Genomic DNA, 16,943 nt, shown 5'->3' with positions numbered 1-16,943 from the left:
CGGTTGCTACTAGGGTTACACGACACGCGGTTCCTATAGAGGCGCGACGAGTCACCATCGCACGCGGAGCGTAACCGCGTGGCGCTTCGTGTTATATATTTTTTATTTCAACACTTCAAAATATGATTTTTTTGGTAGAGGTAGCATGCACCGGAGCCGAATTAAATTTCACCAACTAATGTGTAAAATTTGGAGCGGAGAAAAGAACTATGCCACGCTTTTCTTTCGCTTAAAAAAACATCACAAGGCCTAAAAAAAAAACAATACATCACAACACTACGAAGACCACTGCCACCAGTTCACCGAGAGCAAACTCCCATTGGTCCAGGCCGCTTGCAAAAGTGCGGTCTCGATCCCGTCCCCCGGCAAAACCCTAGTCGGCCTCCGCCGCCGCATCCGCCATGGATGCCGCCGGCGCCGCTGGTGGAGAACCATTTGTAAACTACGCCGCCGAAATCTTGGTGATTTTGAACTCTCTAGGATTGGAGGGTCCGTCAGCGCAGGACCGCATCGATCTCATCGTCCCCGATCTCATCTCCCTCCTCCCCCCGCCCTTCGTCCCCGCGACAGATGACGACGGCTCCTCCGACTCCGACGACGACCACTTTTCCCTCACGTCCTCCGAATCCGACGGCAGCGGCGGCGCCGCCGGTGCCGGCTGGCCCGCGGCGCAGGATGACGGCCAGGACCACATCGGCCGCCTCGCGGACGACCTGCTCTCCAACATCGTCTCCCGCCTCCCCACCAATGAAGCCGCGCGCACCATGGTCCTGTCGACGCGCTGGCGCTTCGTGTGGGCGGCGACCCCGCTCCTCGTCGACGACGCTCACCTCAGGGCCGCCAACGAGTCCCACGAGATGTCCGCCTTCCGCGCCGTGCGCGCCGTCTCGCGCTGCGTGGCCGCTCATCCGGGGCCCCTCCGCGCCGTGCGCATCACCCACCTCTCCTTCCACCAGCAGGAGTACGCGCTCCAGCGCCTGGTCGCTGCCCTCGCCGCCAAGAACGTGCAGGACCTCATCCTCTTCAACCGCCCCTCGTCGCTCGACATGCCGCTCCCCGACGACATCCTCAGCTGTGCCTACCTCACCCGCCTCTACATCGGCATATGGCGCTGGCCCTTCCTGGACACTACCGCCCACCCGCCTGCCTTCCCCAACCTCCAGGAGCTTGGCCTTTTCCACACCATCATCGAGGACAAGGGAGTCGATGCCTTGCTGGCGCAATGCCCCAAGCTGAAGATTTTCTCCTTTGTCATGGCGTGCAACTGCCCTTCACGCCTCCGCGTCAAGTCCCGCAGCCTCCGTGTTGTGATGGAATGGAAATGCAGCTTCGATGAAGTCATCATCGATGATGCCCCCTGCCTGGAGCGCCTGCTCTTGGAAAGCTCTGGCGACCGGAGGCCCATCAAGATTGTACATGCGCCTAGGCTGGAGATACTCGGGTTCTTGGACCTCCAGCTCCACACGCTCGAGATTGGCGGCATTGCCATCAGGGTAACTGCGTCTTCTAACTTCTGTGTTCCTCACTTAGCATTCTGGATTGCGCAACCAATTTTTTTCTCGCTGTTTAATATGACTCTATGGCAGGCTGGGATGAATGTGAGAGCTTGTGCCATGCTGCCAAGTGTGAAGATACTTGCTGTCAAGGTACGGTTTTGGGATGACATGGAGGCCAAGATGCTGACCACTCTGCTCAGATGTTTTCCTCAACTCGAGACGCTTCATATCATGGTAGTACTTGTGTCATAAGATATCTTTTCATCTGAATAATTGTTTGTCGAGTGCAATTCAAGAAGATAATGTGGATTTCAGCTTATTCCAGTACTTGTTCTTCATTCCTACATATTCTAGAATCTGGAGTGATAATGTAGATGTTAGTTCTAGCACATCTAACTGCACTTTGGTGCAATTTCGGGAATGATATGTGCTGACTAATTTTTTTCCCCTCAACTGCAGTGCATTCCATCTAGGTCACCTGATACTGTGGATGATATGGATTTCTGGAAGTCCCTGGCCTCCTGCGATTGCCTTGACTCTCATCTGAAGACGTTCGTCATCCACGGAGTTCAGGGCCGGAAACATGAGGCGCGGTTCACCGCTCACATTTTTAAGAATGGTAAGGTGCTCAAGTCCTATGGCATTGTATATAGTCACAGTGATTATGTGGCAGAGGATGGATCAGATGGAAGCAGTTCAAGTGATGATGTGGTAGATGATGGATCAGATGGGAGCAGTTCCAGTGATGTGGTAGAGGATGGATCAGATGGAAGCAGTTCCAGTGATGATGCGGTAGAGAATGGATCAGATGGTAGCAGTTCCAATGATGATGTGGTAGAGGATGGATCAGATGGAAGCAGTTCCAGTGATGATGTGATAGTGGAGGAAGGCCCAACGTCAGGTTCTGTGGGTGAGGGCAATGCGCCATCAGGTGGAAGCAGTGGCAGTGATGATGCGGAAGTGGAAAGACGACCAATGTCAGGCACCGTTGGCGAGGGCAATGCGCCATCAGGTGGAAGCAGTGGCAAGTATGTTTTTGCTCACCCCGCCTTCCCTTGCTGGAGCTTTCAGAACGCCATTAACTTGTTAGTGGAGGATCCCTTCTATGTGCTGGGGCCTGTCATGGCCCGGATTAATATTGTTGGGGGCGAGACGACACACTAGATTGTGTTTCTGATGATGGTGCTTATGCTGGAGACATTTTCACTCAGCAGGTTTACGTTGCAGTGCTAAGGATATGGTAGTTACATGTTTCTTGATAATTCTGTGAACTAAGATGGTAGTCTAATCTCATGAAGGTCTGGAAGCTAGTTTGACTTGTACGTGGCACCCTTAATTTTGTATTGGGGAGATTGTTAGGATTCTGAGTCGCGGAAGTAACTTCTTGCATGTTGTTTCGGGCCTTTCGGCTGGTAGAAGTACTTACCACATGCACAATCTATCTCTATGGTACATCTTGATTTTCTCTTTTGCTGCTAAGTTGATGAATTACCTAGTTCCTGGATGGCACTATGAGTTACATATTTGAATGTTAGGATTCGGAGTTGTGGAAGTAACTTATTGCCGTTTTGGGCCTTTTGGTATGTTCAAGTACTTACCACACGCACAATATATATATCTCTATGGCGGGTACCCCTCTGTGGCAACCTAATTTGTTCTTTTGTTGCTAAGTTGTTAATTAACCTTGTTCCTGGAAGGCCATTGCGGCTCCTTTGCAAACAGTGGCTGCCATCATAAGTGCAAAATTGTCTTGTTTGACCTTTATTTTTTAAAATCAGTCTGCTTCTAGTTGATGAGCCTTTATCGTAAATTCGTAAGAGCTCCTGTTAACAGAGATCACTTACTCATGGCCCTAAATCTGGTCCGACTCGATAACGGCATACTAAGTTTAAGCTGTAACTATTTTCTGAACGATAGGTCTGGAAGCTGTATAAGCAATTTGTTGCGTGCATATTTTGAGGTAACTCTTTCAGTATTGTTTGGCTCATTTGCTCCCATGTCGTCACTATGTATGCGCTGTCTGGTATGGATTCAATTATTCAAATGCTCCCAAACTTCACCAAAAGTGATCGATGTCATATCTTCGCTTCACATCAGCTTGGCAAGAAGAATGTGATGAACCTTGGTTATCAACCAAACACGTGTAGTGGCCCAAGGAGCAGAGATTTCATCCAAAACAAAGAAACAAAACATTGCTGTTCGGTTAGCACATCATTATAATGTCACTCTAGAAACTAGCACGATTGACGTGGGCTGTTCCACAGATTCCACTTCGTGAAGGTTTCTGCATACCTTCCGTGTGAGCCACTTGGTCTAAAGTAGTTTCAAGATCTGATCTAATTAGATCGTGTTGCCGTTTTGAATGATAATATAGGATGTGTTTGCCATAGAGTCATTCATGATTCACAAAGTATAGTTAGTCTAAATTATGCTGGACATTGTGGAACACATAACTTCAGATTAGCAACTGAACATTGAACATACTTAACTATTTCTGACTACAGTTAGTGTAAATATATTCAGTGTAGTGACTCATTACTGTATTTTGATCAGCACTAGAAATAACTTTCTATGATGTTTTATGCAGTTTCCATCTCTTAGAAGTAGACAGTACTGCTGTACCTCACAGCAATAGACAAAGAAAATCAAAGGAACAATCTCAGGACAACAAGGTACATCGTATTTATTTCGAACAGTTCCTAATAATTATGTGCAAAATAGATTTTCATCATTTCACCAATAATTTTTTAAACAAAAATACCTAAATACACGAACCACGAATGAATTTACGATGTATCTGCAAAATAGTCTTGTATCACGGTCCGTACTGCAACCGGAATTCTCACAGAGTGGGTACTTCCATCGGACCATGTCAGGCTCCCAAAAGTATACCCACCTTGCACCCTCTGCTTCACCGTGAGAGTGACCCTAAATGTCGCACTACTAGTACCCCCAACTTGGGTGAAATTGAGCACAGATGGTTCCACTGACATGATTACCCCTGCTGGAGCCTCAACAACTGCCTGATAAGTCGCTTCCGTCGGCCCAACATTTGTGACAGTGCGCATAACTGTGACATTGTCCTTGAGGTCCGGCACGCTGATCGACGGAAGGTTGAGATTAAGTTGGTACGGCTCGCATTCGCGAAATAATCCTAGAGTGCAGTTGAAGAACTTGTTGTACTCTCTTGCATCCACGTCGTAGACTAAGCCAGGGTCAACGGCCTTGTCCGGGTTTATGTGGCCACCGCCAAAGTCGAAGGGGTCAGCTAGTTTCCTTGGGAACCCCTCGGCTTGGATTGGCATACCGAAACGATCGGTCAATGAAGCTGCAGACCATCCCAAGCAATGATCGGTCATATACTACTCTGATGAACTATTTAGAAGAATTTTTGCTAATGTTTTGTGCATACCTGTGGTGACCATAGCAGACTTGATCATGGCAGGTGACCAGTCGTGGTGGACCGACTTGAGCAGTGCGGTGACCGCTGAGACATGAGGACATGCCATGGACGTCCCGGACAATAGAACATAGGAGTCGCGCACAGCCGCCAAGATGCCGACTCCCGGTGCAGCTACATCGGGCTATCCAAAACATGCATAGAGGTAAGTCTTCAACACTCAAACCCCAATCGTTTCAAAACATAATGCATATAAGTTTTGACCTAAGTCAAAGTTTTTTTATTTTATCAGTAAATCCATTACAGTTTTGATAGTGCATATAAATATATGCAATATGACATATGGAGATTTTTTTTTGAACTTTAAATTACATGGAATTTGTAAGTGTTATATCTTGGAATGAATAAAATACTATACCTTGAGTATGTAGGGAAACTCGGCGCTAGGGCCTCTTGATGAGAAAGAGGCGACCCTCGGTGCCAACACCCCGTTCCCGATGACGGTCACCGTTGGGGACACCATCACCACTGGATTCCTAGCATGACCACGATATATACATGAGTTGTCAGACAAGAAAAACAGGAAGTATCCACCTTGTTTCAGATGGCCGGTCGCTATGATCTCACCCTGTTCTTTTCCAATAGGAAGTGATTCTCTGCGCGATTTCAAAATCCACCAGCACGCAAGGCATAAAGTGCCTGCACGCGCCCAGGTTGTCGAGGTTGTTGGCAGCGTTCTGCGCGAAGATGACGCCGTTCGCGCCGGCCTCCACTGTGAGTCTAATGGCGTCGATGAGTGCTACCTGAGCCTCCCCTGGTGCGTAGCACAACACGATTTTCCCAGTGACGTTGCTCGACGCCAGTGCCTGCATGTCACAGCTGCAAGCGGGCACAAGCGTATCATTTTCAGCATTGTTAAAATAGAAAAAGTTCTTCATACCATTTAGAATCATTGAATCGTAATAATTAGCAAAATGCGGGACTAGAAAGAAAACGTATCAAGTGGCCGCACTATTTCAGTTACCTCCTGGCATGAACAAGGCCCTTAAAGTCGCTGCTGATCACAGATGCGTTGTAGTGTAGAGATTGCCCCTGCATTTGAACAGAACACAAAATAATTCACATTTTTTCTAACCGGTGTTTCCCCAAGTAAGTCACCTTTCAACTTCTAGGACATTTTTGGATTGCATGAATTAGAAAACATATTAATAGGAAAAACTATGGTTGAAATTTCACGTAATGTCAAAACATACAATTTTGCACGTAATGTCTTCGAATGGTATACACAGGAATAACAATATGAATTTCTGATGATTCAAGAGAGTAAGTAGAGAGAGACAAAAAAAGCAGCGTAGTTCAGCAAAGAAAGGTAAGCAAAGCTATGCATTAGACTTTTCAAATATAAAACATAAGGTATAAACTCATATTGCCACTCCTATGGAATTGGAGACATACAATTGCATTAAATATTGGAATTTGGAAAACCCCAATCCTATAATATGATGGGCTAGAATTTTCTTTAAGGATTTAGATCCTCCATTGTTTCATGGAAGTTCTACATTTCGGTAAGGCCTTTAACTACCAGGAGTGAACACGCGTGCATTTGCAAGACTAGGTGGCTAGTTAAAAATGGGAACTTTTTCGTAATGTACATTTGTTTACGTCTTTATTGTGGTTTTATATGTTTCAGTGTCTTTACAAAACATTGAAAAACTGCAGAATTATAGAAATATTGAGCAAAAAACTATTTAAATATTTTACTATCTTTGATTTTGAAAAAAAATAGAGCCTTGTCATCTTAGAAAATTAAAATTGGCTCTAGATCCAGTATATTTTTGCTCAGGGTTGTTGTTGCTAAATGAGCATACCGCGCATGTCACCGCGAGGTCAATTCACTACTTGTCAGGCAATCATGGACCGTTCGATTTGACATGAAGATGAATTCAGATTTCTGTTATTAGTATTTCCTTACGGTGTTTCAGCCTCTTGTACAAGCTATATATGCACATGTTTGTTCTAAGTTTAGGCGGGCCTATTGCCCCTTCTGGCGTCCTCCCTTTCTAGGATATACGTATTGTGTACTTTTTGGGATGGCTTCGCCTATTCTTCCTGTGCTGGTAAGCCTGCTATTGTAGTTATGGGCTCTTAGACTATTCTGGGTTGGATCAGCATGTGCTCCTAATCGCACTTTCAAGATTGGGATGACGGCCATAAAATCCGACACCATGAATACTAAATCTAAACCCTTAAATATATGAGAAATAAACAAACACATAATTAATAGTATTGGATTATACAACCTAAAGAAATATGTGAATAATGTTCATACGTACCACCAACTTTTCTTTGTTCCCTAGCGTCATTAAGGTCGGGAAAGACCGGTCCATGGTGCTAGCGGCCACCGTCGTTACCCATGGCACGACATTGTTAACCGTGGAAGGCATGGGGCCATCATTTCCACCGGAAAAGACGACGGGGATTCCTCTCAACACCGCGTGCAATGATCCAAAGATCTCTTCACCAGCACCGCCTCCCAATGACAGGGATAGGACATCCACTCCGTCGTTTATGGCATCATCAATAGCAGCGAGAATCGCCGCCTCTTGGCAACCAGCGCCCTCCCAACACACCTTGTATACACCCAATCTTGAGTGTGGCGCTCCTCCGCGCGCTACGCCAGCGCCAAGGCCGCTCCCTATGTAGCTCACGTTCCACACCTCCCTGCCGGCGATCGTTGAGGCGACATGGGTGCCATGGCCGCTGAGATCCCTTGCCGACATGTAGTTACCCTTGAGGACCTCATCGGTAATGCCACCACTGTACCAACGGGCGCCGATAATCTTCCTGTTGCAGTTGGTAGTGTTCCACGCCTGGCCAACCTGGCACACGCCTTTCCACCGTGCCGGCACGGGGCCATATCCAGTGTCATCAAAGCTTAGGGATTCGGGCCATATGCCTGCAACAGAAGGATGGAGTTGAGTCAGCAATTGAAGATGATTTTCATATAAGGTCAACTTATTTGTTTATGTTTCTCCTGTTTTAGATTTCTGAATGGCAATTGAGTAATCTAGACTATTTGATTGCAAATTAACCTGAATCAATCACCCCAATGATAACATCTTCGCCGTAGTTTGCTTTTTGCAGAAGGCCATGTTGCTCTGGTGGTTGTTGGGAGTCACCAAGGCCGAGGAAGTCCCAACTCCGAGTTGTGTGTGGTTCATGATAGGTGTTTGGCTTCACACTGGCAACTTCAGGGAATTCTACACTCCAGATAAGACATTGATCAGTATTACTCAATCATGGAATTTCAAGATATTTCATTTCAACTGACCTCATTGGAGGTACCGCTACACAGAAAATTTAAAAGGAAACACATAACACCACGATTTATATAATTCATGTGACATTTTAAGTATGCTCCATGTAGGTATACCTTCTATCTAGCCATCCAATTTTTCAACGAGATCCTTGCATAGGAAATTCTCTTTCTTGTTTCTCCCAAACAAGACAATGTATAAGCTCATACATATTAGTATTGTACTGAATCAGCGAAAAGTATATGGACCAGAGGGAGTAATAATGTGTGTAGATTATAATTCGGTTTTTGGTGCAGCACAAATATGTAAAATGATAGATCTTATTCTAAACTTGGTCATTTTAGATATTTATGGTGCACTAATTTTTTTGAGAAAAGATCTACTCATTGTGGTATTAACGTCTTGTTGTCCTAGAAAGGTTCAAATTTATATGGTGTGCTGTTTGGGAGAAACGAAAGGATAAATTTTATTGCAGTGAAGATAGTGAAGAGTCCAGATGTCAAAGCAATACCAGACAGCCAGATATAGGGCGCATCTTCATGGGAGCTCAAAATCTCTCTCTCTCTCTCTCTCTCTCTCTCTCTCTCTCTCTCTCTCTCTCTCATTCAAATTGTTGCCACACTAAAATATATTTTAACTATGAGATTTTTTTTTGCATGGATGAGAATATTATTTAGATGATAGTGATCTTGCTATATTTGACAAATGTCGCCGCATATACAAGTCATTTGGATAAGGAAACATATCGAATACTAAGCATTACATCTTCAGAACGAAACAAAATATAAGTTAAGTCTTAGTAGAACACTTAGATTTCACATTATAGTTTGCAACAATGAATTTATAAAACTGTACAAATGAGATTTAAGTACGAAGTCACAAAATTATTTCCATGTACTCTTCTTTCCTTAAACACACTAAACCAACATGAAATTCATAGGCATGGAGCATATATAGATTTGTACAATGTACAAATGTAAGTAGTACTCCCTCCATTTATAATTATCCTGTGTTCTAGAACTACTTAAAGTAAATTTTTACAAAGTTTGATCAAGTATATAAGAAAAGATATAGGGCGCATCTTCATGGGAGCTCAAAATCTCTCTCTCTCTCTCCCTCTCTCTCTCATTCAAATTGTTGCCACACTAAAATATATTTTAACTATGAGAATTTTTTTTGCATGGATGAGAATATTATTTAGATGATAGTGATCTTGCTATATTTGACAAATGTCGCCGCATATACAAGTCATTTGGATAAGGAAACATATCGAATACTAAGCATTACATCTTCAGAACGAAACAAAATATAAGTTAAGTCTTAGTAGAACACTTAGACTTCACATTATAGTTTGCAACAATGAATTTATAAAACTGTACAAATGAGATTTAAGTACGAAGTCACAAAATTATTTCCATGTACTCTTCTTTCCTTAAACACACTAAACCAACATGAAATTCATAGGCATGGAGCATATATACATTTGTACAATGTACAAATGTAAGTAGTACTCCCTCCATTTATAAATATCCTGTGTTCTAGAACTACTTAAAGTAAATTTTTACAAAGTTTGAGCAAGTATATAAGAAAAACATAAACATTATAATACCAAATGCATATAATATGAAAATAATAATAACAATAGTAGTTATGATATGCTTGTTCAAACTTTAGAAAGCTTGACTTTGCTTAAACCTAGAACACAGTGTAAATAAAAAACAAAGGGAGTACATGGTATGCGGTACGTCTTTGCTTTGATTGTTCTGCAAACATATACACATACAAAAAAATATACATGGGTATTATCCATTGATTTCTGGTTTAGTATAAAGAAGCAAAAATTAACTCTTGATCAATGGACAGCTAAACTTGAATGACTAATTACTCCTTGAAATAGGTTTTCGTCCCGCTATATTAATATAGCAACCAACCGATACAAGATGGAAATCACCACTGGGGCAAACAACACATCAAAGCCCAAAAGAAACGAAAGAAGAAGAAAAAAAAGCAATGTCGACAAAGTCGGAACGACGAAAACACCGATGATCCGCAACCGTTGCGCCTTCGGAGAATTCCCACCACTAACTTAGCTCTCTGAAGCGCCGCATACCAAAGCAACAACTTTAAAAAGGGATGCGACGATGACGATGTTGCTGCCCGGACAAAGACTAGGGGTTCCCCCGGTATGCGGGCGGGTTGTGGGGAGGAGGAACCCCAATGCCCCTCAAGAAGGAATGGTGGCGCCCATGAGCGTCACCGCATCGGTGTCAGCCATCCGATAAAGATTTCTCCCGTCCACCAAAGAACCACGACCCCAAACACTTCATCACGCTCCGCCAACCTCGCCACCCACCAACACGTGCCACCATGGCCTTGCGATCACCAGTGCCGCCTCACCGTGGCCGACAAAACGAGACCATCGGGCAGGAAGAGAAAACCAGCCGAGAGCGAGAGACGGCGGAACAACCACCACAAAGGAGGGACCCGCCTCCACCGCCACCCGCGGTTACCATCCGGACACAGCAACAGGATCACACCAGGCCCATCTAGCCCGGCCAAGCCCAAGGGCTCGTAAAGCTCATGTCGCCGCGTTGCTATCGCCGCGTTGCAGTACACGGGCTACCGTCACCGTCGTCGCTAGCTCAAGTCGCACCTTCCGCCCGCCGGAGGTGGCGCGGGCCGGCATGGGGCAGGCCCACCCATACCCAGATGGGGCCCAAAAAGGCCCAGATCTGAGCATGGAGGGCGTCGCCGCCAGTCGCTGCACCACCCCACAGCCAAGCTGCTGCGTCGTCGTCGCCAACCACCCGGAGCCCCGCCGTCCTGGACCGTGCGCCACCACCGGAGTTGTCGTCGACACACCGCCGCCGACAGGGAACGCCCCGCGCCATCCCTCCATGCGTGCGGGTAGAAGCAGGACCGCCGCCGCCGGCACCGCGTGGTCTTTGCCCGGCGGGGGGTGGGGGGAGGAGGAGAGGGCCTGGGCGGGGCCGAGCTAGGGTTTGCCCCGACAGGAGCGAATCGTTTTCAATCCTGTGAACTCCACCGAATGACTAATTACTAAGTGGATCACTAGTTAACTCTTGATCAATGGACAGCTAAAGTTGAACACTGTTCCTTTGACTTTCTAAAAGGTTAGTTGGAACATCTTAAAAGAATTCGGAAAGACAACAAGCGTCATTGATAAAATATAGTATTGCGAATGAGTATTACTTGCAAGTGTCTCGGCTTGAGATTCAGTGAGCATTGCCGCGAATCCAGAAAATCCGTGCTTGTAGCTGTAAATTATTGACTCCAGGGCTTCATTCTTGCTGTTGCGAACAAGAGATTCTTGGGTGAGTGTTACCAGAATGAAAAAACGTGAGAAATCCACATCTATTTATAATGGTAAATATTTGTATGAGCACTACCTCCCCAAAATAGAGGTTAGCATGTCATGGTGCGACGAGGTGACCACCGATGGATCATCATGCTTCCTCTCCCCCATATACACGATGTACATCTGGAATTCGACCAAAACATTTTCAGCAATAGCAAAGTGAGTTTTGTGGAAGAGGAACATGCGTCTTACCTTGCTCGACGCATTCGCTGAAGGAGGCAGCAGCGTGACCAGGAGCAGAGCACATGAGAAAGCTGTTCTCAAATCCATGTCTGATTTCGAGAAGGATGCTAATTCTATTCTTTGGTGATGCATGTGCTTGTGTTGTGTTCTAAAGGTATATGTATAGCAGCCACGCGGAGCCGCGGGGGTTCGAGAACAGTTCATAACAAGTTAACAACGCGGTGACGCACGTGTAGCTTGTCTAACTTTCTTTCTACAAGTTAGAGGATCCAGTTCAGAGCAAGAGTAGACCATATCCTTATACTAGAACACTTCACGGTGCTTTGATCAGGTCCGCCATAATCAACTTGCAGGATATAGTAGGTTTCTGATGTAATGACTCTGGTCGTCGTCCAATCATCCAAGTAGCTTCGAGCCTTCATCCTCTGACTAGTGTTGCCAATGTCTTTGGCAATTGGCTTCATAAGGTTTCGAAAACTTATTAGGATGTGTGCGCTTGCAGTTATCTGGGCGTTATGTAAAAATGATAAAAAAAACAATGATAAAATTGTTCTATTTTGCAGGTTATCTACAGATGTATCGATATTCTCTGTTTGTGGTCGCCTCTTCAGCGGATGGAGGATCACGACCTCTTTACATTGTACACGATTGTAGGCTACAACGTGAGATATTTTTTTTTCTACATGGGTGGCCGCATAATCTGCGGATTGGTGCTCCTCCTGCGTCTTAGGCGTTTTACATTTTATTGCCATGATATGTATTCCACCTTTTCCTTTATTTCTTAAATACTTAGAGGACTTTTAAATGGCTGTAGGCATCAGGTCGGGTGCAATTGCTTGTTCAAGTAATAAAAACGTCCATTATTGAAGAACAAAAGATACTTTGTTGGAGATGACCTAGCTTGAAGAAATAAAAAAGAAAACCCCAAAAAAAGGCTAAAGTCCACGGCGCACCAGCACTACGGCATTAGCATTAGGCAGGACCGAGAACCAACATGTGTTTAGGTGGTTAAGAGAGAAGTGGCACCCCCAACCTACCAGAATTCAAACCCTAGATTTGACACTTTGATGTCTTATTAAAAAACGAAATATTTTTCAGTGGGAGGCGATGTTTCCGTTGACAGTGAGACATCTGTGATGACTTCGTTAATCTTAAAATCCGTTGAATGAAGTTTTTTGAACACAATCTCTCCAAATATGACTTCGTTAATCTTAAAATCCGTTGAATGAAGTTTTTTGAACACAATCTCTCCAAATGTTCATAGGGATAAGACATACGTGCGTGTGTTCGCAGAAAAAAAAGCAGTAGGCACGACCGCCCCCGTCCACAGCGCGCCCCTGTCCAGCTCCCCTGGAACAGAACCCCATTTCGTTTCCAGCTCAAAAAAAAAAAGAGACCGCAAGGTTCGTCCTGTCGCAATCCCCTTCCCAAAACCCTACTCGCCCGGCCTCCGCCGCCTCATCCGCCATGGATGCCGCCGCCGCCGGCCAAGGAGAGCTCCGAACCTACGCCGATGTCGAGGAGTTCTTCAACAACATGTCGTCCGAGGGCCCGTCGGCGCAGGACCGCATCGATTACATCGTCCCCTACATCATCTCCCTCCTCCCTCCACCCTTCGTCCCCGCGCCCGACGCCGCCGACGCCTCCGACTCCGAAGACGAGCACTTCTCCCTCACCTCCTCCTCCTCCTCCGACTCCGACGACGACGGCGCCGACTGGCCCGCTGTCTTTCCGCCGGCGCAGGGTGACGGCCAGGACCACATCAGCCGCCTCTCCAACGACCTGCTCGCCAACGTCATCTCCCGCCTCCCCACCAAGGAAGCCGCGCGCACCATGGTCCTCTCGGCCCGCTGGCGCGGCCTGTGGCCGGCGACCCCGCTGCTCGTCGACGACGCGCACCTCCGGTACCCCGGCGAGTCGCGCGAGATCCCGGGCTTCCACGCCGTGCGCGCCCTCTCGCGCTGCGTGGCGGCGCACCCGGGCCCCGTGCGCGCCGCGCGCGTCACCCGCACCTCCTTCCACACGCAGGAGTACGCGCTCCAGCGCCTCGTCTCCCTCCTCGCCGCCAAGAGCGTCCAGGACCTCGTCCTCTTCAACCGCCCCTGGCCGCTCAACATGCCGCTCCCCAACGACGTCCTCCGCTGCGCCTCCCTCGCCCGCCTCTACCTCGGCGTCTGGCACTTCCCGGACACCGCCGCGCACCGGCCCAACCTCCCCAACCTCCAGGAGCTCGGCCTCTTCCACACCATCATCGCCGACAGGGACATCGACGCCCTGCTCGCGCGCTGCCGCAAGCTCAAGGTCCTCTCCTTCGCCATGTCCTACAACTCCGACTCGCGCCTCCGCGTCAGGTCCCGCAGCCTCTGCGCCGTGGTTGAGTGGAGATGCAGCTTGGAAGAAATCCTCGTCGATGATGCCCCCTGCCTCGAGCGCCTGCTCTTCGACAGCATTGGCGACCGGAGGCTCGTCAAGATTGTCCAGGCGCCCAGGCTGGAGGTCCTCGGCTTCTTGGACCTGCAGCTCCACGAGCTCCAGATTGGCGGCATTGTCATCAAGGTAACTAACTGCGCCTTGTCACTTCTGTGCTCTGCACTTAATTAGCATTCATTACGTGACTGTGCAACCAAATAACTTGACTCAATTGCAGGCTGGGATGAATGTGAGAGCTAGAGCCATGCTGCCAAGTCTGAAGATATTTGCTGTCAAGGTGCGGTTTTCAGATCAGACGGAGGCCAAGATGCTGCCCACTCTGCTCAGATGTTTTCCTTCTCTTGAGACACTTCACGTCATGGTATGTAGTTTTTGTCTCATAAGATATTTCTTCATCTGAATAATTGTTTTGTCGATTGCAATTCAAGATGATCACATGGATGTCAACTTATTCAAGCATTTGTTATTCACTGCTATGTATTCCAGACTTGTAGCTGGGTGCAATTTTAGGATTGATACCCTAAGCATTGAAATTGTTTTTTTTGCTCAATTTCAGTCCATTCCTGGGTCAACTGATACCGTGGACCGTGCTGGGTTCTGGGAGTCCCTGGGCTCCTGTGACTGCCTCAGAAGTCACCTCAAGACCTTAGTCCTCCATGGATTCCAGAACCTTAACCAAGAACTGCGTTTTCTCAATTACATTTTGGAGAAGGGTAAGATGCTTAAGACCCTGTGCATTGTTCGCAGTGAGATTGATGACTTTTTAGCGGAGGCATGCCACGTGGTGGTACCGGAGGTAGGCCCGACGTCAGGTTTCATTCTTGAGCGCGGCGCGCCATCAGGTGGAAGCAGTGGCAGTGACATTACTGTTTGTCCTGCCTCCCGCTACTGGAGCTTTCAGCACGCCATAGACTTGTCAGTGAAGGATCCCTTCTATGCGGCGAGGCATGACGTCACCTGGATTGCTTGTCGTACCGAGGATGAGAGTTTGTGTTTCTGATGATTGTGCGTATGAGGATATGGTACCTGTTACTTCTTCATCAATTTGCGGTGAACTAAGAAGGTGGACCGAGCCGATGAACGTCTGGAAGCTAGTTTTATCAGTCATGGCACTCTTGAATTTTTTCGGTGAGACTAATATGATTCTGGGTTCGGATGTACCTTTGCTTCGGCTTTATGTTGTTTCAGGCCTTTTTGGCTTGTAGAAGTGCTTATGACATGCACAATCTATCTCCATTGATATCCTGATGCAACTTTGTTCTTTTCCTGCTAGTTGATAACTTAACCTAGTTCCTGGAATGCGATGTTTGTTACATGTTGTACTGATCATCCGTTGTCTAAGTTTGGATGAAGAACCTTGTATGGAAGTGATTATTGTGTGGATAATATTGTTCAGTTGCACGACAAAGTGCAAACACAATTTGGTGTTGGCAATTTTCCGTCACTGTATCCTATATTGCCTCTTTGTCTAACTTTCGTAATGCCTATATGATAGTTAATTGTTCAGCTGTGTGACAAAGTAGAAACACAATTTGATGTGAGCAATTATTGTGTCTCTGTATCGTGCATGCCTCTTTGCGAGATAGTAATTTTTCTGTAGCTGTATCCTGTATGCATCTTCGCATGATACAAAACGAGCAATCCAAACCTATTCGCCCAAGTAAGATAGGATTTCCTTGTACGAGCCGTTCGTTGCCAAGCAAGGAGACCTCTCAAGCATTGCATTATGCGGAACAATGAATCTTCCAAGGTGTGCGCTAGCAACCTAGCACCACACTGATGTATCATCCGACCATCCAGCGAAACTATTTCGGAATCTAACCCCTAAATTCGGCGCCAATGAGGATGAAGCCGAAGTTGCACAGGTCGGCGTCAAGTAGTTTCGGCAGAAAATGAGTCAAAGGGTTAGAAAAATGGGTCAAAGGTTTTCCTCTTAAGTTTTCAGCACCGAACTTGTAGCCTATTTTCCTTTCTTTTGTTTTCTTGCTCCATTTTTTGAGATTTAAACCTGGCCTTTGCCAAAAACCTGGTTTCGTTGATGAGGAATCGGGGCTCTCCCTTGTGGGAGTCCTCTTGATCGAAAAAACATAGGCCAAAGGTTTCACTTTGGTTTTTCCGTTGTGGTCGTAGAGTTCAGTTCGGCGCCTTGCACTATTTTAGATCCATTTTTGCTAGCGCTATAGAGGTCGAGTTTCAAAATAGTTTCGTCGATGATAAATTAGTTTTGCAAAGGATTCAAATTTGTCAAAAAAAAAAACTGATTCAGTCCCTTCGGTTTGGCCTCCGAGTGAAACAACCTCAATGCTGGACTGCTGGTAATCACTTGGACTACATGTTGACATCGGTGATCACTTGTACTTGAGCACGGGGAATTTTTTTTTTGACAATCAATACCCTGTGTATATATAGTCGCAAATAGTACAAGCTAGATTTACAAAATAAAATGAAGCCGTATTAGAGCAAGTACAATAAGTCCTAGTCAGCTGGCTATAAGAATTAAAATAGTATATTATTGCTTAGTTGGAGGAGAGAGAGGAGGAGAGAGAAGGAGAGTGGGCTCTTATGCGCAAAGAGCTCACTACAGACGCGCTTCCTAGAAGACTTTGTGAGAGTGAAAGGTGGGCCACACATTGATTAAGTACTACATTTTTATAGCTCACTATTGTATATGTTGACTCTAAGTTAGCTATAGATGACGTAAGACTTCAGCTTATAAGCCAAGAAATTGGCTACACTAT

The 16,943-nt window shown here is 46.2% G+C and overlaps 3 protein-coding genes across 3 annotated transcripts; 2 read left to right on the top strand and 1 right to left on the bottom strand.

Annotated features, from left to right (window-relative positions):
• Positions 1 to 334: 334 nt before the first annotated feature.
• Positions 335 to 2,660, top strand: LOC124689713 (putative FBD-associated F-box protein At5g56700). The gene is made up of 4 exons (XM_047223197.1): positions 335 to 1,493; positions 1,587 to 1,730; positions 1,956 to 2,232; positions 2,347 to 2,660. Exons 1-4 carry the CDS (start codon positions 402 to 404, stop codon positions 2,658 to 2,660), a joined length of 1,827 nt encoding a protein of 608 aa, XP_047079153.1. The 5' UTR covers positions 335 to 401.
• A 1,622-nt stretch (positions 2,661 to 4,282) lies between these two features.
• Positions 4,283 to 11,862, bottom strand: LOC124691731 (subtilisin-like protease SBT3.9). Its single transcript, XM_047225006.1, has 10 exons — positions 11,785 to 11,862; positions 11,624 to 11,715; positions 11,427 to 11,524; positions 7,989 to 8,156; positions 7,230 to 7,852; positions 5,921 to 5,988; positions 5,524 to 5,775; positions 5,315 to 5,432; positions 4,909 to 5,080; positions 4,283 to 4,824 (listed from the first exon to the last, which is right to left on the bottom strand). The coding sequence occupies exons 1-10, from the start codon at positions 11,860 to 11,862 to the stop codon at positions 4,283 to 4,285; spliced, it is 2,211 nt and encodes a 736-aa protein (XP_047080962.1).
• A 1,306-nt stretch (positions 11,863 to 13,168) lies between these two features.
• LOC124689712 (F-box/FBD/LRR-repeat protein At1g13570-like) lies at positions 13,169 to 15,205 on the top strand. Its single transcript, XM_047223196.1, has 3 exons — positions 13,169 to 14,331; positions 14,423 to 14,566; positions 14,762 to 15,205. The coding sequence occupies exons 1-3, from the start codon at positions 13,243 to 13,245 to the stop codon at positions 15,203 to 15,205; spliced, it is 1,677 nt and encodes a 558-aa protein (XP_047079152.1). The 5' UTR covers positions 13,169 to 13,242.
• The last annotated feature ends 1,738 nt before the right edge of the window (positions 15,206 to 16,943 follow it).

The sequence above is a fragment of the Lolium rigidum genome, chromosome 2 (genome assembly GCF_022539505.1).
Source record: "Lolium rigidum isolate FL_2022 chromosome 2, APGP_CSIRO_Lrig_0.1, whole genome shotgun sequence".
Classification (NCBI taxonomy): domain Eukaryota; kingdom Viridiplantae; phylum Streptophyta; class Magnoliopsida; order Poales; family Poaceae; genus Lolium; species Lolium rigidum.
The sequence above is the reverse complement of the archived record's forward strand: the minus strand, read 5'-3'. Positions and strand labels throughout refer to the sequence as shown.